Consider the following 24,879-nt stretch of genomic DNA (forward strand, 5'->3'; position numbering starts at 1 on the left):
AACAAAGGGTGTTCCCATGCCCAGACCTGCACCAAAACGTAAGGATCACCAAGCCTTTTATAAGTGACTTTTTTCTACTTCTTGGTGAATGTGGAATAGAATCTGAATGTTTTTCTTGGGTTTCTAAACAGATATTTGTTGGGTTAATCAATTGTATCTTGTATGTAAATGCATCTTGCCATTGCCTATCCCAGTCTAAGATAGCAAGCGATATCGTCCTGAGCCATTTAGCATTTTTCTTTTTATTGCACTTTAGTTGTGTGTCGTGGTGATCTTTGCAATTGAGCAGATTGTTCCTGTGCCACTAAAGGCGATTTCATAGTCTTTGGATTAGTGTTTTATTCAGCCTTTGTGTGCCTTTACTAATGCGCGACTAGCATAGCACTTTAAGGAATGTACACAACTTTTTGTTTTATGCCCGCAGTATTTCTTTCATCCCCAGCACCGGTAAACTATTCGTCTTATGAGACATAGCCCAACAGTGGAAGGGGATGTCTCCACCATCGGTGGGTGGGTGGAAACACGCCATGGACAAATGCATGGGGGTGGTATTAGCAGTATTCAAGGCGTGAGGCTGCCCACAGAAACATAATAAACATAATAAAGTCTGGACGTGTTGGGCTGAATACAAGGGCATATGAAACCCAGAATCCCTCATTGAGTAGGAAATACATTTATATAGACACAAACATACTGATAGCTTGTAGACCCCGCCATCCAAATGCTAGGGTGGGAGGTGGTACCTGGTCTGTGCGAAGGTTTTCTCCTTAGTTTCTTTTATTCCGTTGTTGATGTTCTGAAACATGGGTACTATTCAGCAATGTACTACATCTAGATGTTTGTCTGTGGCCTTCCTGGCCGTGTTGTACCGCCAAAAAACTTCTATAAAATCTGTTATAACAAAAAACTATTCATCCTATAAGGGTCTGGTGTCTCTGATGGTCTTCCTCTATATCCTCTTCTTCAAGTGTGTCATCTTCACACTGTAGTTAACTGTTCTGTTTAGTACTTTTTTATGAATGTATCTATTTTAAGGTACCTCCTTATAGCATTGAACTTGATAATACTCTACACTAATGGGATCATATTATGTTCTTAGTCGGAATTGAGGAATCAGTAAGTAATTCCATACTGGTGATATCAGACCCAAACTTAAACATGTGGGTGGCAAGGTATACCTGTGTAGCCTTTTAACTGTAAATTGCAGGAATTTTATATTGGTTTTTATTAATCACTCAAATAAAATTACTAAATGACTTGTAATTGTGCTGCCTTCATTCACAGAACCCTTGCCTGTTTTTACAATCGTTACGTCTGTTTTTTCCCCCTACAAAGTACCTCTTTCAAATAATTTTATTTATGGTGAGTTTTTCTCCTAAGACTTCACATTCCATTAACAGTCTGCAACCCAGCTTCTTCTCCTATTACTGGTTGACTATATGCCTGCTTAAAGCTGTGCTAGGTTATTGTTATAGAAATAACATACCCATACATACATACAAGGCAATGTGCCTATCATGCCTTACCCTCTGTGCCATCGGGCTCGGCCTGCTCCTCACGCTGTTTCTGCTTGAACTTCATGTTTCCGTGGTGCATGACTGCTCCAGTCAGCTTGTAGATGGCGATCTTCTCATCTTGGTTGAACCCCAGGATGTCAATGGCACTCTGTCATGAAATAAGGAGGAGCGTTTTATGACTGTGATCTTCTACTCAATGGAATGTATTGTTATTTTTACACCTCTTGTTTGTAGTGACTGAGGGTGAAGAGACATGGTGGTTGATATGTATTGTAACTCACATCAGTAGCCATCAGCTCCTCTTCGTCATTGATACTTTTCACCACAATCTCGCCCTGGCTGATTGACGGGAAATCATATGGGTTGGTGGTAATGAGGAGCATTTCTGCAAAGCAAATACATGCAGGAGTGAGGAGTCTCAGAATGCACTAACAGCAACACATTAACCTAAGGTCTGTGTACAAAGTAGATATTTATACCAAGAAACAGGTGAATAATGTAGACATTTGAAAAAGAGGTTGTTATTTTTAGTAATGTTTTCCATTTTACAGAGGCAATGTTCATGATAGTCTTTAGAGGGTGACTCGCTTTGGAGACATATTCCTTGATAGCAAAGAAGGACTCAGAGAAAACTAAGCTAAAGACCAATAGCTGTTCTTTAATTGACTCAATTGCTGCAGTTCGTTTGTGTGTACTACAGTTGCCTAACGCCTTCCTAAGTACTGTGATCTAGTCACCCCCAAACCATTGCTTACATTGGTCATATGGACCAAAACGTTTCTGAGTCTAGAGGGCCAGTATATTTTATCAGAAAATTCAACATTCTTAGAATCATAATCACTAGAACCCTTCTTGCAAATGTATATACTACCAACATTGTTTTTATCTAAAGTTCGATGGTCTGGTTTTCTTCCAGGGTTATTTTTAAACCATTGGGTCCACGCTGAGAAGAGAACTGAAAATAACTAAAGATTGGAGATACATACCGACAAGCTCTGGCTTCTTGTTGGTCATGATCTGGTAGAAGATGTGGTAGCTCCTCTCAGCAGAGAGCTGGAATGTGACTCTGGACTTTTCCAGCAAATCTATAACAAAGAACAACATTAATATGTAAGTGCAAGATATTTATTTTATTACTTCAAACTCAGTATTGTATTTAAATGCTTAAATGGCTGGTCTTACATGTTTCAATATCAGCAGAAGCCAGTTTTCCTGTGGTTCCGAAATGGATTCTGATAAATTTACCCTAGAGAGTAAACAAGTGCTCTAGTCACCCTGGGGTTGCATTGGCAGCCAATAATGTACATTACGCAACAAAGTACTGCACAGAAACTCATGCACTCAGAAGACTTACGAAACGAGATGAGTTGTCATTCCTCACGGTCTTGGCATTACCGAAGGCTTCCAGCAGTGGGTTAGCCTGGATGATTTGATCTTCCAGAGTTCCCTGTAACAAGCAATAGGCAATAGGAATGTATGTGTCTTACAGATTATTTATTAGAAGCAATTTAAGGGGAAAAAATGAATAAACAAACCTGCATCTTGTTGGCCATTGCAGGGGCCTCCTTTTTCTTGTCACCACCACCAACAGCAATTGTTGCAAAGTACTGGATGACACGCTTGGTGTTCACAGTCTTTCCTGCACCAGATTCTCCGCTGTGAAGAGGATCAGCAGTGTGTGTCAGTATGCCTCAGTGAGGCAAAACGTGTCATGAACTTTATGCTGTTTGATATTTCAGAAATATGTTTTGTACTCACGTAATCAGGACAGACTGGTTTTCACGATCTGTTGAAAAATTATTTAAAGAAAGAAGATTACACATGTACTTAGAGTAACAATTCCAGTTAGACTGCGGATAAAAAAAACAGGTTTTACCTGTCAACATGAACTGATAGGCGTTATCAGAGATGGAGAAGATGTGAGGTGGGGCTTCCTGGCGCTTCTTGCCTCTGTAGGCTGCGACCACCTCAGCGTTGTACACCGGCAGCCACTTGTAGGGGTTCACAGTGGCACAGAAGAGACCGGAGTAGGTCTGAAAGGAAAGCAGAATATTATCAGACTGAGTGCATTGATTTTTGTAAACACAGCAATAAAGACATAACTAAATAAGAGAAGCTAATTTGCAATCTTTGTAGATGTTTTAAACTGCCCCATATCAGATCCGTTTACTGTTATTGATTGTTGTTGTGCTTTCTATTTCTTTTTTGAGTTATTCTTAGAGAAGTACAGAATTATGTATGTGAGTCTATTAATGATGTATGCTTTGGAATTAGTCACCGTGTATCATGACTACTTAGATACGTAGACTGCTTTCACACTGTGACTTATTGTCACATCTAATTTCCATTGTTGAATCTTGAAACCCTTAGACCCACTTACTTTTCTCTAGTGCACTTTACTCATCTGCTGTCTTTGTCTTTTAAAGCTCATCACAGCTCAAAGACTTGAAGAATACATTGCCATGCTAATATGTTCATCCTAGCACCTTTTACTTTTACAGTGCCCTGTGAGTTCATATGTTCATTTCATCCCGATAATCTAAATGCAACAATTTACAATAAGACCATGCCATTATGTCCTTGCCACAACATAACTCTGTCCATTTTGATTTTCATTGCTTATATATCAGATAATCCAGATGTCAGGGCACAGATATACTCAATCGGAAATAACATTTTGAAAGGAATTCATTGATGATTTCAGAAAGAAATTGGATTTAGCTCTGCAATGCTGGCAGAGAATGATCTCGAAAGCATGCAACATTGAAGGCAGTCCACAGCCTTCTTCCATACGAGTCTTAGCAATAGGGCGTACACATCTTCAAAAAAAGTGTTGGGGTTATCACCAGGTATGCCCTTGATTCCCAGCCTCTGAAAATATCAGATACTGCTTATTGGAAAGAGTAGGAATTCCAAGAAGGAATGTTTCCCTACCTGGGAGATGGGTCTCCCAGGTGGGGAAACTCAGCAAACAGGTTTTGGAGTGGAAGAGCATGAAAGAGCAGGGGCAAGTAGTGACAGCCACCATAGAGTAGTTGTACTGGGTAAATACAATGGACGGAGAGGGAAATGAAGGAAAAGGTAAAAGCGATTGTTTGCAGTAGGCATATTATGTTTGATACATTTAGTTGTACCTAGCTTGTACATAAGGGATAAAACACATAGGTGCTCATTTATGAGTTGTTGGTGCTGCCAGCCATCCACCATAATTTGAGATTTCTGTGTGCATGACCGAGATCTCTATGCCTTTAGAGGATGCCAGATTGGCTACTCTGAAGGCAGTGTAAGTTTGATAGCAGTTGTCATGTTTCATGCAGCTGCCCAACAAACTTGTTTTTCGAAAGCATGAGTTTGTGGTGTAGTACCTTGTTCACCAGACTGTAAATTTGGTGAATTATGTTCCTCCTCCCGAAGACAGTAAGAGCAGGTGGGTGATTGCATTCAGGCACTTGTCAAGGACCATACAATCTTAGGTTAAATTCTATAGCTTGACTTGCCGCAGCTTGATCAATTGGTTTCTCTTTTATGTCGTACTTACGTAGATCATCCAGGCTGCATACCGCTCGGCGAGGTTATACAGCACGGAGGCTTCATTCAGATGGGTCATTATGACCATGTCTTCAATCTTGTCGTACTTGGGAGGATTCTGGGGGTAGACTTGAGTGTCTTTAACAGTCACAGTCTGTAGCAAAAGAGTAGGAGGAAGAGTTAATGCAAGAGACTGGCAGAAGCTGTGTGGCTGAAATCTATTACACTTATTTTTCTTACCCTTCCGTCGTCAGTCTTGACAGTGACTTTGCCATTCTCTCGGGCGGTGATAGTACCTTTGACGTAGAGCTCTTTTTCATCATCTACGTAGCAGGTGTTCTTGGCATCAAATGGCTTGTTTTGGGCTTCAAGTCTTTCCTTTTCAGACTTCCGCAGGTATTGTGCGGCCTCCCCAAACACGGCCATTTCTGCATCCGAAGCCATGGCTGCAGACGGTTACTAGAAAGATAGCAAAACATGTTTTTATATCGAACATATGTATTTTTGTAACTGTAGGTAAATCTTAGAGTGTTACTGAAGTTGGGTGAAGTCATTCAATAATTACATTTTGTTAGACTTGGCCCTTCCTGCTGGGTCATCCCTAAACTTTTTGCCTTTTTCCTCCTATATTTCCTCTGACCTGTTTTTGTTGGTTTAGGACTCTGGGCACTTTACCACTGCTGACCAGTGCTAAAGTGCATATGCTCTCCCTGTACAAAGTGTATCTGTAATTGATATTCCTGATTGGGTCATTGGATTTACTATCAGTCCCCAGTAGAGTGCACCAGGAGTGCCAGGGCTTGTAAATGCCAATACTGCTAGTGGGCCTGCAGCGCTGGTTGCGCCACCCACAGAAGCAGCCTTTCAAAATGTGTCTAGGGTCTGCCATTGCAGAACCTGCGTGCAGTCTGGTACTGTCATGCTGGCTGGGCAAGTGCACACACTTGCCAGCCCCTCAACCTTCCCTTAACTTCATATTAGTCACCCCTATGGTAGGCCCTAGGGCAGGGTGCATTGTAAGTGTAAGGTAGGACATGCTCTGATGTGTGTGGCATGTCCTAATAGTGAATTACTGCCAAATTCGTTTTTCACTATTGTAAGGCTACCTGCTCCCTTTAGGCCAGAATGGGCTGCTGGAATTATTACACTCTATAATCCCAGCAGGCTCAGGAACATGGTAGAAAGTCAAGTTTAGTATGCCTGAACTCAGAATAATAAAATACTTCTTTTAGTAACGTTTATTTTAATATCCTGTGTTTGTAAATACTACTTTTAGAAAGATAGTATTTACTTGCTTGACTATTTCAGACCGCCTCTGCTGGGATGTGTATCTGACTGTCTGGGCTGTGTGAGTGACAGGGCTGAGGGATGACAGGTAGTTAAGGCTAGGATGACACCTTGGTGGGAGGCAGGGAGTGCTTTGGACTCTGAATAGGCCCGTGCTCTGCCACCACAATGCTGGCTCCGCCCCATGGGGAGCGACTGATGACTCAGCCTGCACCTAGCCCAGGATGGGCAAAGTACTGTCAACGAGGTGCTCATGGCTGTACTTGTCCCCTGAATGCCGGCTCCACCTCCTGTGGAGCGTCTGATGTGCCTGCCCCTCTCACTGAAAGCCAAGACTCAAGCACCCCCAACAAAGTGCTCAAGGACTTAAGATAGCTATGCAAAGGCCCCCCTGGCCTGGGAAGACAAAAGAAATGGTGTATAAAAGTAGGAGCCCTGCTCCTTACAAAGCAGATCCTGTTCAGATCCTGTTGACGCCAAGAAGAAACTCTGCCGGAGGAGAAGGACCATGGAGAAGTACTGTCTCTAATCTTGAGAGACTGGCCTGTGGTGGGTGCCTTGCTGCTGAAGGAGAGGAAGGAAAAGACTGAGAGACTCTTTTTAAAACTGCTTGTGCTTCTGACAATCTCCAAGGGCTTGCTGTGGAACTTGCCCCCTGAACTGCGCCCCAGGAACATTGGGCGCTACCGCCCTCCTGGAAAGAGAAGCTGCCGTGAGCCCTGCATCTGCCTGGTAAAGAGGAAGACCTGAGTGCACTGCGAGGAAATCCCTGGGCACCCCCGTCCCGCCAAGCAACGCATCTGCTACCTGGCAGGCCCCAGATAACATCGCCAGGACCAGCCTCGCTGGCCCCAGCACTGTGCCTGTCGCCTGCCTAACTGCGGACTGCACCGCAAGACCGGACTCTGCCCCCTCCGCCTGCCTCAAAGGAAGAATCTGCCTGCCAGCCCCAGCCGCCGCCGTCCGTGTGCAGCAGCGGCGTGGGGAGAGAAGGAGCACCCCCTGTGTTAATCGAGGCTGTGCTGTTGCCTCACTCTGCGGCCCGGGGCCCCCTGCCCCCCTCCTTCCAGAATCCTAAGGTGCGCGGTGCATCTGACCCGGCCCGCGCCGCAACGCCGACCTCCCAAGCCGAGCCGAGCCCGTCGCTCTCCTCGGCCCCAGAAGGACGACACCGCGACGTGGGACTTCGGGCTGACCCCTGCCGTGTGCCTTGACCCCCCAAGCAAAGAGATCCGAAGGGCTGTGTGCGCTCTGCAGTGCGAGCCGTCCTGCCGATCTAGCTCGCACCGCTCCCTGTCCCCCGAGGTGCCCCTGGGACTCACCGTGGCCCACGCCCCCTCCTGGATCCACTGCACACTGAAGGAAGACTTGCCGAGACGAGAGACCCGGCCGGGCCGTACGCGTCTCACGCGAGAAGCGTGAGCTTTGGCAGGCCGGGCCCGTGTCACCATACGGAAGCGTCCTGAGGCGCTAGAAAGACCATAGACCCCCCCAGAACCCTGGAAGCAGCCTAAATTTGTATTCCACCACTGTGGCAACAAGGCTAAGAGTAACTGGGACACTTGAAACAAAGTACAAAAGTCCGTATTTACAAGCCTGCATACAAAATATATAAAAGAGATATATTTTTACACAACCTACAGTCTAGTGTCATTGTGTGGTGGGTTAGTGGTTGTTGTGTGTGATGCTGCAAATGTTTAACCCTATGTACTCCAGAGTTTAGCCTAGACTGCTTGCGCCACACTACCTAGAGGGTGAGCAGGGGTTATTTCTGGGAGTAATCCTTCGCCCTGACTTAGAGGTGAGGGTCCCTGCTTGTCGCCAATGCTGCACTGCGCCAACCAGAGACCCCCAATTCTAACATTGGACGCAGCGGTGAGGATCGCGAATTTACATTTGCAGTGTCCATGCAGTGATTGTTGACTCTGGCACATTGATTACCGTCCAGTAACTAAGCAACATACTCTTTTTGGATTTATGTTTTACTGAGAGAATCCCCATTTGTTGTGAAGTCATGTCTGGATCAGTCAGAATGGAAATTGAACCAGCAAGAAGCATCATGGATTTTGGTAGAGGCCTGTCGCCAGAGGAGTTGACGGACAGGAAGGAGGCCAGAATACATGAAATGAAGTTGGCGGAGCTGAAATTGAATTGCCAACTGGAGCTAGAATCTAGGAAGTTAGCCCTGGAAGAAATGAAAATGGAGCTTGCGCATGACTTAAGAATGAGGAAACTTGACTTGGAGCTCGAGGGGCGTGAGGCCAGGAGGGCTTCAGCCCAGCAACAAGAAATATGTGTAGCTCAGAGATTGAGCTTTTCTGAGTTGGAGGAGGAGTCCAGCTCAGATGGTGGCAACAGCATTAAGGTAATCAGTGCTGAGAGCATAGTGCACACACCTAGAGATATGGCACCTGACTTGGAGGGGGTTAACTTACATCAGGAGGTTCAAGGGCATGAGGTAGCTCCAGTACTGCGCAGCGTCCCTGAAGGGAATAGGGTAGCTGGCGTAGGAGTTCATGGTCCTAGTGGTGGGAGGGATTCCCCCATGGTTGAGGTCCTGTTGGGTGAGTGTAAGGACCGCCCAGAAGAGTGTGGGTTGTGTGACAGAGACAGTCCGCTACTGTCTGGCCAGTCTCGGAAGAATGGTGTGGAGTATGTGTGTGAGGCACTGGATGGAGAGGTGAAGGATAGTTTGGTTAACCCTGCTAGGGGGCTGTGTAATCCAATTGTGGAAGAGCATACTTTAAGTCCCAGTTTTCCAGAGCTATGCCAACACATGTTTGAGAGTGAGTTCTCTGACCCCAGGGTGCTCACATTGGAGGCAGACCTTGTGGTGGATTCCAGAGGGTCTGGAGAGGCATTGGGGTGTGATCCTGTGGGGAGTGGCTCAGGTATGTTCCAGCCCAGAGTGGTGGAAGTGGCGCAGAGTAGCCCAGCTAGGTCCTGTAGTAGTGAGAGGGGTGTAGGGCCTCACGTCCTGTCCTTAAAGGGAAGGAGTGAGAATGGGTTTTGTCCCGGTAGTGCCCAACCTCAGCCTCAGAGCCTGGATGGTTCTGTAAGGGAACACCAGGTGGGGAGCCTATGCTGTCCGGATGAGTCACCCGCTGAAGGGGATCCCCCAGTGGCTAGAGGACGTGGAGGCTCTGTAAACAGAGCTCCAGTAGTTCTGGTGTCTGGCAGTACCACTCCAGTTGGGAGGGTGCAGAAGTCCAGAAGGAGGGGCGAGAGGGGGAAGGAGTCCCCAGTGGAAGAACCAGTGGGTCAGGTGCAAGCCAGCAGGGCTGCGTCTCCAGTGAATGACAATGGGGACACCACTTCTGTCCTGGGGGATCTTCCCGCACTGTCAGATGGACAGGGGTTGGGAGATCTGCGCCAGGCAGACTGTTGCACGGCACATGAGCTATGTGCTACCCTCAGGGGGGGCATGCGTGCTCCCCGGGAAGTCCTGGTGCGCCAGGCAAGTGTTCAACTGCAGGTGTTGGGTCCCTGAGTTGGAGAGCCAGGTTCAGGTGTTGTCTGACCTGGAGGGCAGGACCACTGTAATCAGTGTCCTGGCCCATGTCGCTTCTAGGGGTACCACTCCAGTTGGGAGTGGGCAGTACTCTGGAAGGGGGTGCAGAGGGAGGAAGTCCTCGCCTCTGACCCCGGTTCAACTAGAGGGTCTAGACCCTAGGTTTAAGGGCCAGGTGCAGGGTGTCCCCCCTGACCTGGTGCCCCAGTTGCAGGATAGCACCCCTGAACTGGTGGGCGAATTGTGCAGATCACCTGCCACAGGTGCCCTGACAATTCTGGAAGGGGGTACCACTCCAGGTGGGAGGGTACAGAGCCCCAAGGAGGAGGACCGGGTGTGGGAGAGGCTACCCCAGTCTTTGGTCCAGCCGCCAGGTACAGACCTGGGGATGGTGGGTCAGTGCCAGGATGTCATATCTGACCTGACAGGAGGGAGAGTGGACAAAGGGTGCCAAGCACCTGGGGCTACTGCCCCCCGCTCTCCAAGGCCACAGAGGTTTGAGAGCCCTGAGAGGCATAAGGCCTGGGTCTCATTCCTGACTACTGTCAGTGGCCACTGTGACATTTTTCTGTCTGCCTGTTGGGACACACCTGTGAGTGAATTAAGGCTAGGTGTTGCCCAGGTGGTGTCCACGGGTGAAGAGAAGGGTTCCACACGGGTTGGCTGTGTGGACCATGAGAGCATACCCAGAGGAATTGAAAAAGGTTCAGTTTGGCGTAGAACTGGAGTCTGCCCCTGCAGTTGCGGGCCAGGTCCTTGTTCTATCGCCCAAAGCAGTGAAGACCATCAAGGTAGTGATTGGTCTACCCTGCGTTTTGGCTGGAAGGGGGTTGTGTTGGACTTGGCCCTTCCTGCTGGGTCATCCCTAAACTTTTTGCCTTTTTCCTCCTATATTTCCTCTGACCTGTTTTTGTTGGTTTAGGACTCTGGGCACTTTACCACTGCTGACCAGTGCTAAAGTGCATATACTCTCCCTGTACAAAGTGTATCTGTAATTGATATTCCTGATTGGGTCATTGGATTTACTATCAGTCCCCAGTAGAGTGCACCAGGAGTGCCAGGGCTTGTAAATGCCAATACTGCTAGTGGGCCTGCAGCGCTGGTTGCGCCACCCACAGAAGCAGCCTTTCAAAATGTGTCTAAAAAGTACTGTCAACGAGGTGCTCATGGCTGCACTTGTCCCCTGAATGCCGGCTCCACCTCCTGTGGAGCGTCTGATGTGCCTGCCCCTCGCACTGAAAGCCAAGACTCAAGCACCCCCAACAAAGTGCTCAAGGACTTAAGATAGCTATGAAAAGGCCCCCCTGGCCTGGGAAGACAAAAGAAATGGTGTATAAAAGTAGGAGCCCTGCTCCTTACAAAGCAGATCCTGTTCAGATCCTGTTGACGCCAAGAAGAAACTCTGCCGGAGGAGAAGGACCTAGGAAAAGCTGCATGGAGAAGTACTGTCTCTAATCTTGAGAGACTGGCCTGTGGTGGGTGCCTTGCTGCTGAAGGAGGGGAAGGAAAAGACTGAGAGACTCTTTTTAAAACTGCTTGTGCTTCTGACAATCTCCAAGGGCTTGCTGTGGAACTTGCCCCCTGAACTGCGCCCCAGGAACATTGGGCGCTACCCCCCTCCTGGAAAGAGAAGCTGCCGTGAGCCCTGCATCTGCCTGGTAAAGAGGAAGACCTGAGTGCACTGCGAGGAAATCCCTGGGCACCCCCGTCCCGCCAAGCAACGCGTCTGCTACCTGGCAGGCCCCAGATAACATCGCCAGGACCAGCCTCGCTGGCCCCAGCACCGTGCCTGTCGCCTGCCTAACTGCGGACTGCACCGCAAGACCGGACTCTGCCCCCTTCGCCTGCCTCAAAGGAAGAATCTGCCTGCCAGCCCCAGCCGCCGCCGTCCGTGTGCAGCAGCGGCGTGGGGAGAGAAGGAGCACCCCCTGTGTTCATCGAGGCTGTGCTGTTGCCTCACTCTGCGACCCGGGGCCCCCTGCCCCCCTCCTTCCAGAATCCTAAGGTGCGCGGTGCATCTGACCCGGCTCGCACCGCAACGCCGACCTCCCAAGCCGAGCCAAACCCGTCGCTCTCCTTGGCCCCAGAAGGACGACACCGCGACGTGGGACTCTGGGCTGACCCCTGCCGTGTGCCTTGACCCCCCAAGCAAAGAGATCCGAAGGGCTGTGTGCGCTCTGCAGTGCGAGCCGTCCTGCCGATCTAGCTCGCACCGCTCCCTGTCCCCCGAGGTGCCCCTGGGACTCACCGTGGCCCGCGCCCCCTCCAGGATCCACCGCACACTGAAGGAAGACTTGCCGAGACGAGAGACCCGGCCGGGCCGTACGCGTCTCACGCGAGAAGCGTGAGCTTTGGCAGGCCGGGCCCGTGTCACCCTACGGAAGCGTCCTGAGGCGCTAGAAAGACAATAGACCCCCCCAGAATCCTGGAAGCAGCCTAAATTTGTATTCCACCACTGTGGCAACAAGGCTAAGAGTAACTGGGACACTTGAAACAAAGTACAAAAGTCTGTATTTACAAGCCTGCATACAAAATATATAAAAGAGATATATTTTTACACAACCTACAGTCTAGTGTCATTGTGTGGTGGGTTAGTGGTTGTTGTGTGTGATGCTGCAAATGTTTAACCCTATGTACTCCAGAGTTTAGCCTAGACTGCTTGCGCCACACTACCTAGAGGGTGAGCAGGGGTTATTTCTGGGAGTAATCCTTCGCCCTGACTTAGAGGAGAGGGTCCCTGCTTGTCGCCAATGCTGCACTGCGCCAACCAGAGACCCCCAATTCTAACACATTTTTTACTTTTTTGCGCAAGATATAGAGCCCTTTTGCAATTCTAGTGTGTCCTAGTCGCAGCTCCCTGGTCCATTTCATGCGGCCTCACAGCCACAACATCCTAGGGTACCCAGCTGATATCATGTGACTGCTCAGTTCACCAGTACCACGGCAGCATATGCAGCTTTTGAGATGTAAACCCATATAAAAATCTGTATGAGCCCACTTGACGCTTCTCATGCCTTTTGTAAGTGTTGGTCTCCAGAAGTCTGATGCAGAGTGGATGCACAGAGTGGTCAAGCTGTTCAATATAAGTTCATTCATAAATCTGGCATCGCGCTATGTGTTCTCATCGTCTCATTCCAGTTTACTTGCTTATCTACTAATATAATTTGAACCTGCAAAGGTCTGGACAATGGAAAGAAATCACATTAACACCCCTTAATGTAATCCATTTCCTCTTCCCTATTACATTTAGTCTCTAGAGTCTAATCCCAAATGAGAGTGCACTGTTAGTTTAGTATGTAGACATCAGACCTTTGGTGAAAATGGAGTTGAGGCAGTCATGCATTGAATAGGATGCAAGGTGTACATGGCTAGGGCTTTTAATGGGGGAGTACTTACAGTTTTTGAAGCGTTCTGCAGTTGTCAATAGTCCTAAACTTGCCAGCTCGAAAGAGCCTATATTCTGGCAGTGTCCAGCTACAACGTTTTGATATGTTAATCTGAAGGCGCCTATGAATTTGAAATGACAGAGAACCCATGCTAATAACTTCTTAGCTAACAAGCAGGTGTGTGTGTGAACTGTCACTCTTTTGCAGCATGGAGCTTTTGTTTCTGGTTTTTGAAAAAGCAGATGTCATACAGACCTGTTGCTAACAATATGCATAGACCAGGCTTTGGGCCTGCCCCTTCAACCATTAGATTTTTTGACCAGCTTCATTCAGCCGTTGGCTCGAGACTTTGTCAATCATGTCTTGTCTCTGCCCAGTGGAATATTCACCTCTCACCTAAGGCTTTTGGGTATTTGGATGTATCCTTCCACCTCCACTCCAGTGCATGCATTGAACTTCCTGAGAGACTCATTTACAACAATGGCCTTTTCTGTCAGTGTCTGTGGCTCCCTCTGGGTGTCTTGCTCCAATGTGCTAATGGTACATGAATTAGCACATTAAACCCAGACCTATTTGCTGTGCCAGTGTTTGTTTCTAAATTACTCTGAGGTTGCTGAAGTGTGTGGACCTCAATGAACCAGTTAAAGTTTTATGCTGTAGACCTGGATAAATATATAATAAGAAATTAACAGCATGTGAGGGCCATAAAAAATGGCGACCGTGCCTACCCGGTGGCTAGGCACTTCGATAGGTTTCATGTAAAGGATGTAAGAGGTTTAATGTATTATGTAATCGATGCCGTAGAAAAGAATGTGATGGGTGGGAATCGAGGGAGACAACTTAGAAAGTTGGAATCATGTTATATAGTTGAATTGAACTCAAAACAACCTGAAGGTTTGAACATGGAGGAAGATTTGTATACTCATTTGGGGTGATTAAATGCAATTTGAAATGTGAATTAGAACAACTGATCTTAACAGACTTGGGGAACAACTTGAGTGTTTTTAATGAATGTTTTAATTTGACTGTTTGCCCACTTGGGCTGAATTGGTATGCGCGAATAACTATATGCCCACTGGGGCAAGATGGTATTTTGATAATGTAAAGTGTAATATTGATATTTTTTTTTAATGTGCCGGCAGCGGTAAATATGAAATTGGTGGTGTACGCCCATTTGGGCAGTATTAGAAAATTCATGGATTGATTGTAAATTACTTGTTTACAAGAGACATCAGCAATATTGCCTAAATATACTGTGTTTTTGAAAGAGAGGTCCGTAATGTAATATTGATTCACTGCGGAACAATGCAGTTATATGCTATCACGCTAAACAAACAGTCATGGTGAAAGTTTTGTAAAAACTACAAATCTGTCTTTGAATGCACTACGTTTGTAGTTTTAATTGCATCACGTGTGATATGATTTTTAAAATGGCCGTGCCCCATCAAACAAATTATGAACAAGAGTGCGCAAGCACTCGAAACGCGTATGAATTTTGATGGCTGAATAAAGGTTTGAAAAAACGCACAAGGCTGCGTACTTCTACGTTAATACTGGGAGTAGTGAAGGTATATATATATATATATATATATATATATATATATATATATATATATATATATAGCATATGAAAAAAGCCATATGGAAGAGAAATGTTAAGGAGGGAGAGCTAGACATCTGAAGTTCTGTACCTGTTTGCCCTGGTACCAAGTTCCTAAGTTGGCAATTAGGACCCACGATTGTCAAGAGTGCGCCATTTGTTTGGCCACTGGAAGAAAAGGACAGGCTAACACAATTATGTTACTATGCATAAAGCATGTTTTCTTTGTCATCCACCAGTCATAGGCTTCTGGTTTTAGTCATAATTGGTTAGATATGTAACATGTAGGTTTTATCAGAGGCTTTATTCTAAGTGGTCTTTGTGGCCTAAGTCTGTGCACAGTGGTTATTTAAATAAAACATATTTCTTGTAAGGTGAGATCATGTGGCGCAGTTCTTAGAAAGTCAGCTCGTTACTTAGAAGACATCTGAAAATGTTTACCTGTATACCTTTTGCTCAACTGGTCAGCTCAATGTACTGTACTTCTGGGCAGCACTCTAGATATTACGATTTTTTCAGAAGACGTCTGTAGGGTGCTCCCATCTGCTTCACTATTCAGGATTTGCAATATTTCTTTTCTATATTTCCACCTTTTTGTTAGAGCCAAAGCACTGGGTATACATGTCCTGCCACTGTTAATTTGAGCTAAGCAAGACAATTGTGTATTGAGTTATTTGCCAGGGACGGAATATAATGGCCCTGTAGGTCTGTTATCCCTGCTGAATGTTTACAGGTGAGTCCTGGGCTTCAAACTGTCTCCTTTTCCAACTCCTGCGAGCTTTAATCTTCAACCCAAGCGGTGTCGGTATTTAATTATCTCTTTACGGTATCTTCATTTGTTACTTGAGTGCACTGTGTGCAGGTGAAGTGCAGGGGACCGGGAAAGGGAAGGGCGATGCCTTGGGAAGCCAACGTTGAGTGGGCATTGGTATCAGTGCAGCAGGCACCACACTAATGCAGCATTAGGGCCACGACGTATTGTATATCATGGCCCTTTCGGGTCCTACCTCTGTGAAAGAGTTGGATTTTACCAAGTGATTTGGTCGCCCCTGCCACTGGAAGCCCAACTGCATGCATGGCACCTGATTCACAAAGTCAGAAATACAACTGGGATATAAAAGGACTCCTGTGTGAAGTGGGTGCGGCGTGGCGCAAAGGCGCGCGTCTTTCATACGCACATGTAAAATCCCACCTTATTTATGATGGTACTCGTGAAAACACCAACGATAACAAGTATTGACAAAGCCAATAACTCTCGCCTACATGAGGCATTGGCTTTGTCTTGTAGTGTAGATCTGCGGCTGCGCTGCAGCATGGCTGGAACTAAAAAAAATGACTATGACACGACCAGTCCTCCAAACTCATGCACTGAATGTTACAGCATTTTCCACAGTTACTATATAGTAGTTAACTCTCGGGACTACGAGTAATTATAAAGTTTTTACTTTTGGTGCTCCTAATCATCCAACAATCAACTGCCATAATGTCCTCCAACTCCCTATATATGAGCCATATACACCTTGGAAATGCATGTTTCAAATCTTAAACCTCTGCATCCTATTTATTGTTTACACTTGCTGTATTATATCTGACCACATGCTGCTAAGAGAAACGCTCTGCTATCCTAAAGTTGTAGTTTGCACTATACACAACAGTAGAATCTCTAAATTCATCATTGTGATATAGTCATGGAGAATTGACACCTTTCCCCTCTGTTGGATGAACTGTCACATTTAGAACAGTCTTAATATGGGGATTAATGCAGAGGGTGATCACGCCTGTACCCTTAAAATCGTGCCGCCCATTTCTGCTTTACTTTGTTGTTTGAAACTTCCTTATTTCCTTTAACTTATTGCATATAAATGTGCACTTTATTCTCCCTTCCACTCTTTTAGCTATTACCCACTTTCCCATCTTTCTGGCATTGATAGGTTTAAAACTCTTGATGCCACAACGAGATTGCTAATGTATTCATACGCTGAATTTTCTTTATCTTTGGCCAAGTTTCCACTCTGTGCCCTGTGTGTGGTGGACTGTATTTCTATTTGATCCTTAATTCAATTCTTTGGAATGTTTACCTCCATTGAGCACGACTGCTCATCTTCAAGTGTATACTGATCGTCTGTCCTGCACGGAAAGCATGCAGCCAGAAGTGTTAAATAAAAGGGCCTAGTGATTCAATTCTTCAGTTTAATGGACTACACCATTGCAGTGAATGAGGTGCATAGTCTCACGCTAGCAGGCCCTCTCCAACTCCACCTCTTTCTTGGCAATGTTTCCCTCCTTGGAGGCCTTCTTCTTGTTCTTCCAGTAGTTACACAACAATAGTATTTGAGCTCCATGCTAATAACTTCTTAGCTAACAAGCAGGTGTGTGTGTGAACTGTCACTCTTTTGCAGCATGGAGCTTTTGTTTCTGGTTTTTGAAAAAGCAGATGTCATACAGACCTGTTGCTAACAATATGCATAGACCAGGCTTTGGGCCTGCCCCTTCAACCATTAGATTTTTTGACCAGCTTCATTCAGCCGTTGGCTCGAGACTTTGTCAATCATGTCTTGTCTCTGCCCAGTGGAATATTCACCTCTCACCTAAGGCTTTTGGGTATTTGGATGTATCCTTCCACCTCCACTCCAGTGCATGCATTGAACTTCCTGAGAGACTCATTTACAACAATGGCCTTTTCTGTCAGTGTCTGTGGCTCCCTCTGGGTGTCTTGCTCCAATGTGCTAATGGTACATGAATTAGCACATTAAACCCAGACCTATTTGCTGTGCCAGTGTTTGTTTCTAAATTACTCTGAGGTTGCTGAAGTGTGTGGACCTCAATGAACCAGTTAAAGTTTTATGCTGTAGACCTGGATAAATATATAATAAGAAATTAACAGCATGTGAGGGCCATAAAAAATGGCGACCGTGCCTACCCGGTGGCTAGGCACTTCGATAGGTTTCATGTAAAGGATGTAAGAGGTTTAATGTATTATGTAATCGATGCCGTAGAAAAGAATGTGATGGGTGGGAATCGAGGGAGACAACTTAGAAAGTTGGAATCATGTTATATAGTTGAATTGAACTCAAAACAACCTGAAGGTTTGAACATGGAGGAAGATTTGTATACTCATTTGGGGTGATTAAATGCAATTTGAAATGTGAATTAGAACAACTGATCTTAACAGACTTGGGGAACAACTTGAGTGTTTTTAATGAATGTTTTAATTTGACTGTTTGCCCACTTGGGCTGAATTGGTATGCGCGAATAACTATATGCCCACTGGGGCAAGATGGTATTTTGATAATGTAAAGTGTAATATTGATATTTTTTTTTAATGTGCCGGCAGCGGTAAATATGAAATTGGTGGTGTACGCCCATTTGGGCAGTATTAGAAAATTCATGGATTGATTGTAAATTACTTGTTTACAAGAGACATCAGCAATATTGCCTAAATATACTGTGTTTTTGAAAGAGAGGTCCGTAATGTAATATTGATTCACTGCGGAACAATGCAGTTATATGCTATCACGCTAAACAAACAGTCATGGTGAAAGTTTTGTAAAAACTACAAATCTGTCTTTGAATGCACTACGTTTGTAGTTTTAATTGCATCACGTGTGATATGATTTTTAAAATGGCCGTGCCCCATCAAACAAATTATGAACAAGAGTGCGCAAGCACTCGAAACGCGTATGAATTTTGATGGCTGAATAAAGGTTTGAAAAAACGCACAAGGCTGCGTACTTCTACGTTAATACTGGGAGTAGTGAAGGTATATATATATATATATATATATATATATATATATATATATATATATATAGCATATGAAAAAAGCCATATGGAAGAGAAATGTTAAGGAGGGAGAGCTAGACATCTGAAGTTCTGTACCTGTTTGCCCTGGTACCAAGTTCCTAAGTTGGCAATTAGGACCCACGATTGTCAAGAGTGCGCCATTTGTTTGGCCACTGGAAGAAAAGGACAGGCTAACACAATTATGTTACTATGCATAAAGCATGTTTTCTTTGTCATCCACCAGTCATAGGCTTCTGGTTTTAGTCATAATTGGTTAGATATGTAACATGTAGGTTTTATCAGAGGCTTTATTCTAAGTGGTCTTTGTGGCCTAAGTCTGTGCACAGTGGTTATTTAAATAAAACATATTTCTTGTAAGGTGAGATCATGTGGCGCAGTTCTTAGAAAGTCAGCTCGTTACTTAGAAGACATCTGAAAATGTTTACCTGTATACCTTTTGCTCAACTGGTCAGCTCAATGTACTGTACTTCTGGGCAGCACTCTAGATATTACGATTTTTTCAGAAGACGTCTGTAGGGTGCTCCCATCTGCTTCACTATTCAGGATTTGCAATATTTCTTTTCTATATTTCCACCTTTTTGTTAGAGCCAAAGCACTGGGTATACATGTCCTGCCACTGTTAATTTGAGCTAAGCAAGACAATTGTGTATTGAGTTATTTGCCAGGGACGGAATATAATGGCCCTGTAGGTCTGTTATCCCTGCTGAATGTTTACAGGTGAGTCCTGGGCTTCAAACTGTCTCCTTTTCCAACTCCTGCGAGCTTTAATCTTCAACCCAAGCGGTGTCGGTATTTAATTATCTCTTTACGGTATCTTCATTTGTTACTTGAGTGCACTGTGTGCAGGTGAAGTGCAGGGGACCGGGAAAGGGAAGGGCGATGCCTTGGGAAGCCAACGTTGAGTGGGCATTGGTATCAGTGCAGCAGGCACCACACTAATGCAGCATTAGGGCCACGACGTATTGTATATCATGGCCCTTTCGGGTCCTACCTCTGTGAAAGAGTTGGATTTTACCAAGTGATTTGGTCGCCCCTGCCACTGGAAGCCCAACTGCATGCATGGCACCTGATTCACAAAGTCAGAAATACAACTGGGATATAAAAGGACTCCTGTGTGAAGTGGGTGCGGCGTGGCGCAAAGGCGCGCGTCTTTCATACGCACATGTAAAATCCCACCTTATTTATGATGGTACTCGTGAAAACACCAACGATAACAAGTATTGACAAAGCCAATAACTCTCGCCTACATGAGGCATTGGCTTTGTCTTGTAGTGTAGATCTGCGGCTGCGCTGCAGCATGGCTGGAACTAAAAAAAATGACTATGACACGACCAGTCCTCCAAACTCATGCACTGAATGTTACAGCATTTTCCACAGTTACTATATAGTAGTTAACTCTCGGGACTACGAGTAATTATAAAGTTTTTACTTTTGGTGCTCCTAATCATCCAACAATCAACTGCCATAATGTCCTCCAACTCCCTATATATGAGCCATATACACCTTGGAAATGCATGTTTCAAATCTTAAACCTCTGCATCCTATTTATTGTTTACACTTGCTGTATTATATCTGACCACATGCTGCTAAGAGAAACGCTCTGCTATCCTAAAGTTGTAGTTTGCACTATACACAACAGTAGAATCTCTAAATTCATCATTGTGATATAGTCATGGAGAATTGACACCTTTCCCCTCTGTTGGATGAACTGTCACATTTAGAACAGTCTTAATATGGGGATTAATGCAGAGGGTGATCACGCCTGTACCCTTAAAATCGTGCCGCCCATTTCTGCTTTACTTTGTTGTTTGAAACTTCCTTATTTCCTTTAACTTATTGCATATAAATGTGCACTTTATTCTCCCTTCCACTCTTTTAGCTATTACCCACTTTCCCATCTTTCTGGCATTGATAGGTTTAAAACTCTTGATGCCACAACGAGATTGCTAATGTATTCATACGCTGAATTTTCTTTATCTTTGGCCAAGTTTCCACTCTGTGCCCTGTGTGTGGTGGACTGTATTTCTATTTGATCCTTAATTCAATTCTTTGGAATGTTTACCTCCATTGAGCACGACTGCTCATCTTCAAGTGTATACTGATCGTCTGTCCTGCACGGAAAGCATGCAGCCAGAAGTGTTAAATAAAAGGGCCTAGTGATTCAATTCTTCAGTTTAATGGACTACACCATTGCAGTGAATGAGGTGCATAGTCTCACGCTAGCAGGCCCTCTCCAACTCCACCTCTTTCTTGGCAATGTTTCCCTCCTTGGAGGCCTTCTTCTTGTTCTTCCAGTAGTTACACAACAATAGTATTTGAGCTCCTTTTGCTGCATGTTACCCTCGGCTGCTCAGATTCACTCAGCCTTGGGCCTTCTGTGGCGTTTTCAACAGTCGATGATATCTTGTAAGTCAACCATCGTAGCCTGGAGGTTGGTGGGCAGCATCCTAAGTCACTGCTACATCAGTCTTTTCAAAGCACTTGCAGTCATGCATGTTGCAGTTACGCACTTGGCTTAGTTAGTTCACTGCTGGGCAGCCCAGGTTGCTTGGACTTGTTCTTTAGGAGGCACCAAACGAAATATTTTACAAATTGCAGTAGGATGTAGGGAATTTATTTTTATTCCCCTATCTACCCCCAACAGAAAAGTATCCTTCAAATCCTATGAAAGTGTGACCATTTCTATAAATGGAAGAGGCTCCCAAATAACAAATTAAATATTTCCCACTACATTTCCAACATAATTTTTGGGGGTGACATATGCCTGAGAGTCATTTTTAACTATGCCAGAGTAATTTGGGTAATTCCGCATTACTCTTTCACATGTAATTCCCGATAATAATGAAGTTATGCCCACTTGTGTAATTTAGAGTATATGGGGCGAGGAGAATCCTACCAGGAAAGCACATTTAGCGAGAGTATTTAGCACTATTTTCTTGAGGCATAATGCACCCTTATGTCCCTTTTGCACATAAGGGTGCATTTTGCTCCAAGAACTAGAGCTAAAGGTCGGAAGTAAGTTGGGGGGAAATTCTACCCCAAGTGCACATTTAGCGAGAGTGAGTGGCTGCTTGCCCTTGTTATTCATGTTTTATTGTATTTACTGTTGTTCTTAGTATAAAACGCATCCTCGCCTCCATTTTGGGCGCCTGAGAGCATTTTTGTGCTAAGAAAATCGCACTAAATGCAGAATTACTCTTCAGGCGTGATTCTGTGTAATGCCGCAGAATTTGTAGGTAGTTCCACTTGATTACACTACACAGAATTACGCGAGTCACGCCCACCCCAAGTGAGAACCTTTCAGTCCGATGCAAAGTATTCTTTATACCCTACACATGTTTGAACAATGATAGTAATTCGGTGTTCTTACAAAGGGAGTCACTTTAGCCTGCATCTTCTCTGGTCCATGAAGCTGGGTGATCAGCCTAAGAAAACACTAAGAACATTAAAAGAGTCTGTCAAGCAGCTGCTGCCCCATGTGCTTTTGATGAAGACATTGGTTACTGACACTGCCATCCCTCGCCTAACATCAAGAGCTCAAGAATATGTGTCTGTCCTGGAAGAAAGACATTTCGGAATGTCATAATTTCTCTTTGGGAGTTGCTTCTGCTGCTGAGTGTCCTCGTTAGAATAAATATTGTATTATAGATTTGTAGTGGGATCTGGAAAGTGGCCAGCAGTCAGCCCCCGATTCTCCTTGGAATCTGCGAAACTGCTTTTCTTTGTTTTGGAGAGTGGGAGACAGACAGGAACTGATGAGAACTTACCCCCCCCCCCCTTCAGGGACACGTGACACTGTCATCCCGGGGTGGGGTACTGGAAAAGCTTAGAGTTGACATACCCCACTTATCCCGAAGGGTGGATTAGGGCACTAAAAAGTTGCCAGCTGCGGGCCGGTACCAGTCGTTATAGTCCGCCGCTGCGCCTCTCTCTTCAGTGGAGCTGTCATCGTCCTAATCTTCTAACATATGGTTCTTATCAATGTGAACTTCAGTACTGTCTCACCTCCCCCCCCCCCCTAGAACCTCATAAAGATCCGAGTCCTTGAATTCAATTGGTTTAGGTGCTTTAGAAATGCAATGACACTTATTTTTAGGAAGTCTTCTCTTGACACCTTGCTCTGGTTATAAAATCATATGATGGGGAGGCTCCTTAGATTGAGCCAGAAGTACTGCGTGCTCGTGAAATTTATGTTTTACAACTGAAAAACCTATGTACAAGATCAAAGACTGCGGTTAACATATGTACTTGTAGTAGGCAAAAGCTTAAGAGTTTTCAGAGAGGAAGTGCATAGCTGTGAAGAAAGGTAATAGAAAGGCGACCTAGGGACCCGTTTGGATAACTGATTTATTTAGACGTTACACAACGGCATTTATAACTTCAGCGAAAATTATAATTTTACACAGGGAATTTGTGCGGAATGTGTCGCATCCAGAAGGGAGATACATGGTACTCTACTTGGCCCCTGGCGATCCTGTTCAGTGAGGCATGAGATCACACCTTGTGTCACATACCGGGCATGATTTTGCTGGTAGAGACGCGTTGGTTCATCAGTCCTGCAAGCATCATTTGACCTGGTACTACCATCAGCAGGGGCTGAGTTACCCTAAGAATCACCTACTTAGTCTGCTGTGTGATTTATAGAGCCCCCCATCCTGTGTCATTGGGAGATGGAAAAGATTTACACGTTGTTTTATAGAAAAGGAACTCGAAATATATTCTTGAAACTTATTGAAAGAAAAATGACCAGTGGTAATTGCCAAATCCTTTTAAGGAGGCTAGAGGGGGAGAGTGGACTTGTTGCTTATTGTTTCTCGTTTGAGGAAGAAAGAAACTCAGTCCTTACCTTAGACACTCAGGGAAATACAGCTGTCTTCTGGCCCTGTAGAGAGAAGCACAATTTGAGAGTTGCTTAAACTTGGTTCCTTGCTTCCAAATTATTATCTATGTATCTATATATATATATATCTATCTATCTATCTATCTATATATATATATATATATATATATATAGCTATAAAGATATATATATATATATAAAAAGATAGATGTTTATTTATGCACGCAAGAAAACCGAAAGGTGAAGATTCTTGATATTGATAGATAGATAGACCATTCGTGTAAATAAAACCAAACTGTTGAGAGGTTTGTTGAAAGGAAATCCAGTATGTAAGTACTTAGATAAATGGATGGATAAAGAGATAGATAGATAGATAGATAGATAGATAGATAGATAGATAGATAATGAACAGAGTATACTTACCACAACCTGACAGCGAAGCATAGGGCAGCCCTGCTTATATAGGCAAACGTCTGCTTATTCAGCATGGGTGCCTCTCCTCTTAAGGGAAGCAAAGCAAGTTATAGAAAGTGTATAAGTAACTGAAACCGAATACTACTGTGTGTGCAGCAGAGAATACTAAAAATAGCTGCCATACATGAGCGCCTCGCTGTTCCTTACGTAGTGACAGTTCATTTTAAATGACGAGCACACATTTCCCTAAATATTACACAGCCACACACATTTGAATCTAGAGCTGTTATTTAATAAGTATTAATGAACCTCTCTTACTCTCTATGCACAGTTCAATCGTTGAAATGCACTCATTATTGTGCAGTATACTTCATTTCTTTGAAAGTTTAAGAGTAGGTTTCTCGTTGAGTCATATGTGTCTGCGTGCATGTGGTATGTTTTTATGGTGCAGTTAACCAACCTCAGTGACCCATGGCAGTACTAACTTGACAAGATAGCTATTCTCTCTGCGTCGTGCTTTGTGCCACAGAAACTTCAGCTTTATACCTTTCTTTAAAGGGCTGCCAATCTGGCGATGTGCTCTCCGCAGTTTTAGCAATTCTTTACGACTACAAACCTTTGAATTGAGTTTTTTGATGTTTTAGTTATGTATGTAATACACATGCCCATATATATATATATATATATATATATATATATATATATATATATATATATATATATATATATATATATATATATATATATATATATATATATATATATATATATATATATATATATATATATATATATATATATATATATATATATATATATATATATATATATATATATATATATATATATAGGGTTGCAGATAATTCTCGGGAAGGGGAGAACGAAAGGCTATGCAGAGCATATACTAAATATATATATATATATATATATATATATGGTTGCAGATAATTCTCGGGAAGGGGAGAACGAAAGGCTATGCAGAGCTGGCGGTG

General features: G+C 44.4%; 1 protein-coding gene across 1 annotated transcript in view; it reads right to left on the reverse strand.

Moving 5' to 3' along the window:
* Positions 1-23,516, reverse strand: part of LOC147666758 (myosin-1B-like) — a 44,222-nt gene extending 20,706 nt beyond the window's left edge. The window contains exons 1-11 of the mRNA XM_086948898.1: positions 23,480-23,516; positions 5,286-5,504; positions 5,056-5,199; positions 3,394-3,550; positions 3,276-3,303; positions 3,053-3,173; positions 2,872-2,964; positions 2,700-2,763; positions 2,504-2,602; positions 1,799-1,902; positions 1,527-1,665 (exon numbers count right to left, since the gene is read on the reverse strand). Coding sequence (XP_086805024.1) covers positions 1,527-1,665; positions 1,799-1,902; positions 2,504-2,602; positions 2,700-2,763; positions 2,872-2,964; positions 3,053-3,173; positions 3,276-3,303; positions 3,394-3,550; positions 5,056-5,199; positions 5,286-5,489 — 1,153 coding nt within the window. The 5' untranslated portion in view covers positions 5,490-5,504; positions 23,480-23,516. The remainder of the gene's footprint in view (positions 1-1,526; positions 1,666-1,798; positions 1,903-2,503; positions 2,603-2,699; positions 2,764-2,871; positions 2,965-3,052; positions 3,174-3,275; positions 3,304-3,393; positions 3,551-5,055; positions 5,200-5,285; positions 5,505-23,479) is intronic.
* Positions 23,517-24,879: the final 1,363 nt, after the last annotated feature.

This window comes from Lissotriton vulgaris, unplaced genomic scaffold (genome assembly GCF_964263255.1).
Source record: "Lissotriton vulgaris unplaced genomic scaffold, aLisVul1.2 SCAFFOLD_1309, whole genome shotgun sequence".
Lineage (NCBI taxonomy): Eukaryota > Metazoa > Chordata > Amphibia > Caudata > Salamandridae > Lissotriton > Lissotriton vulgaris.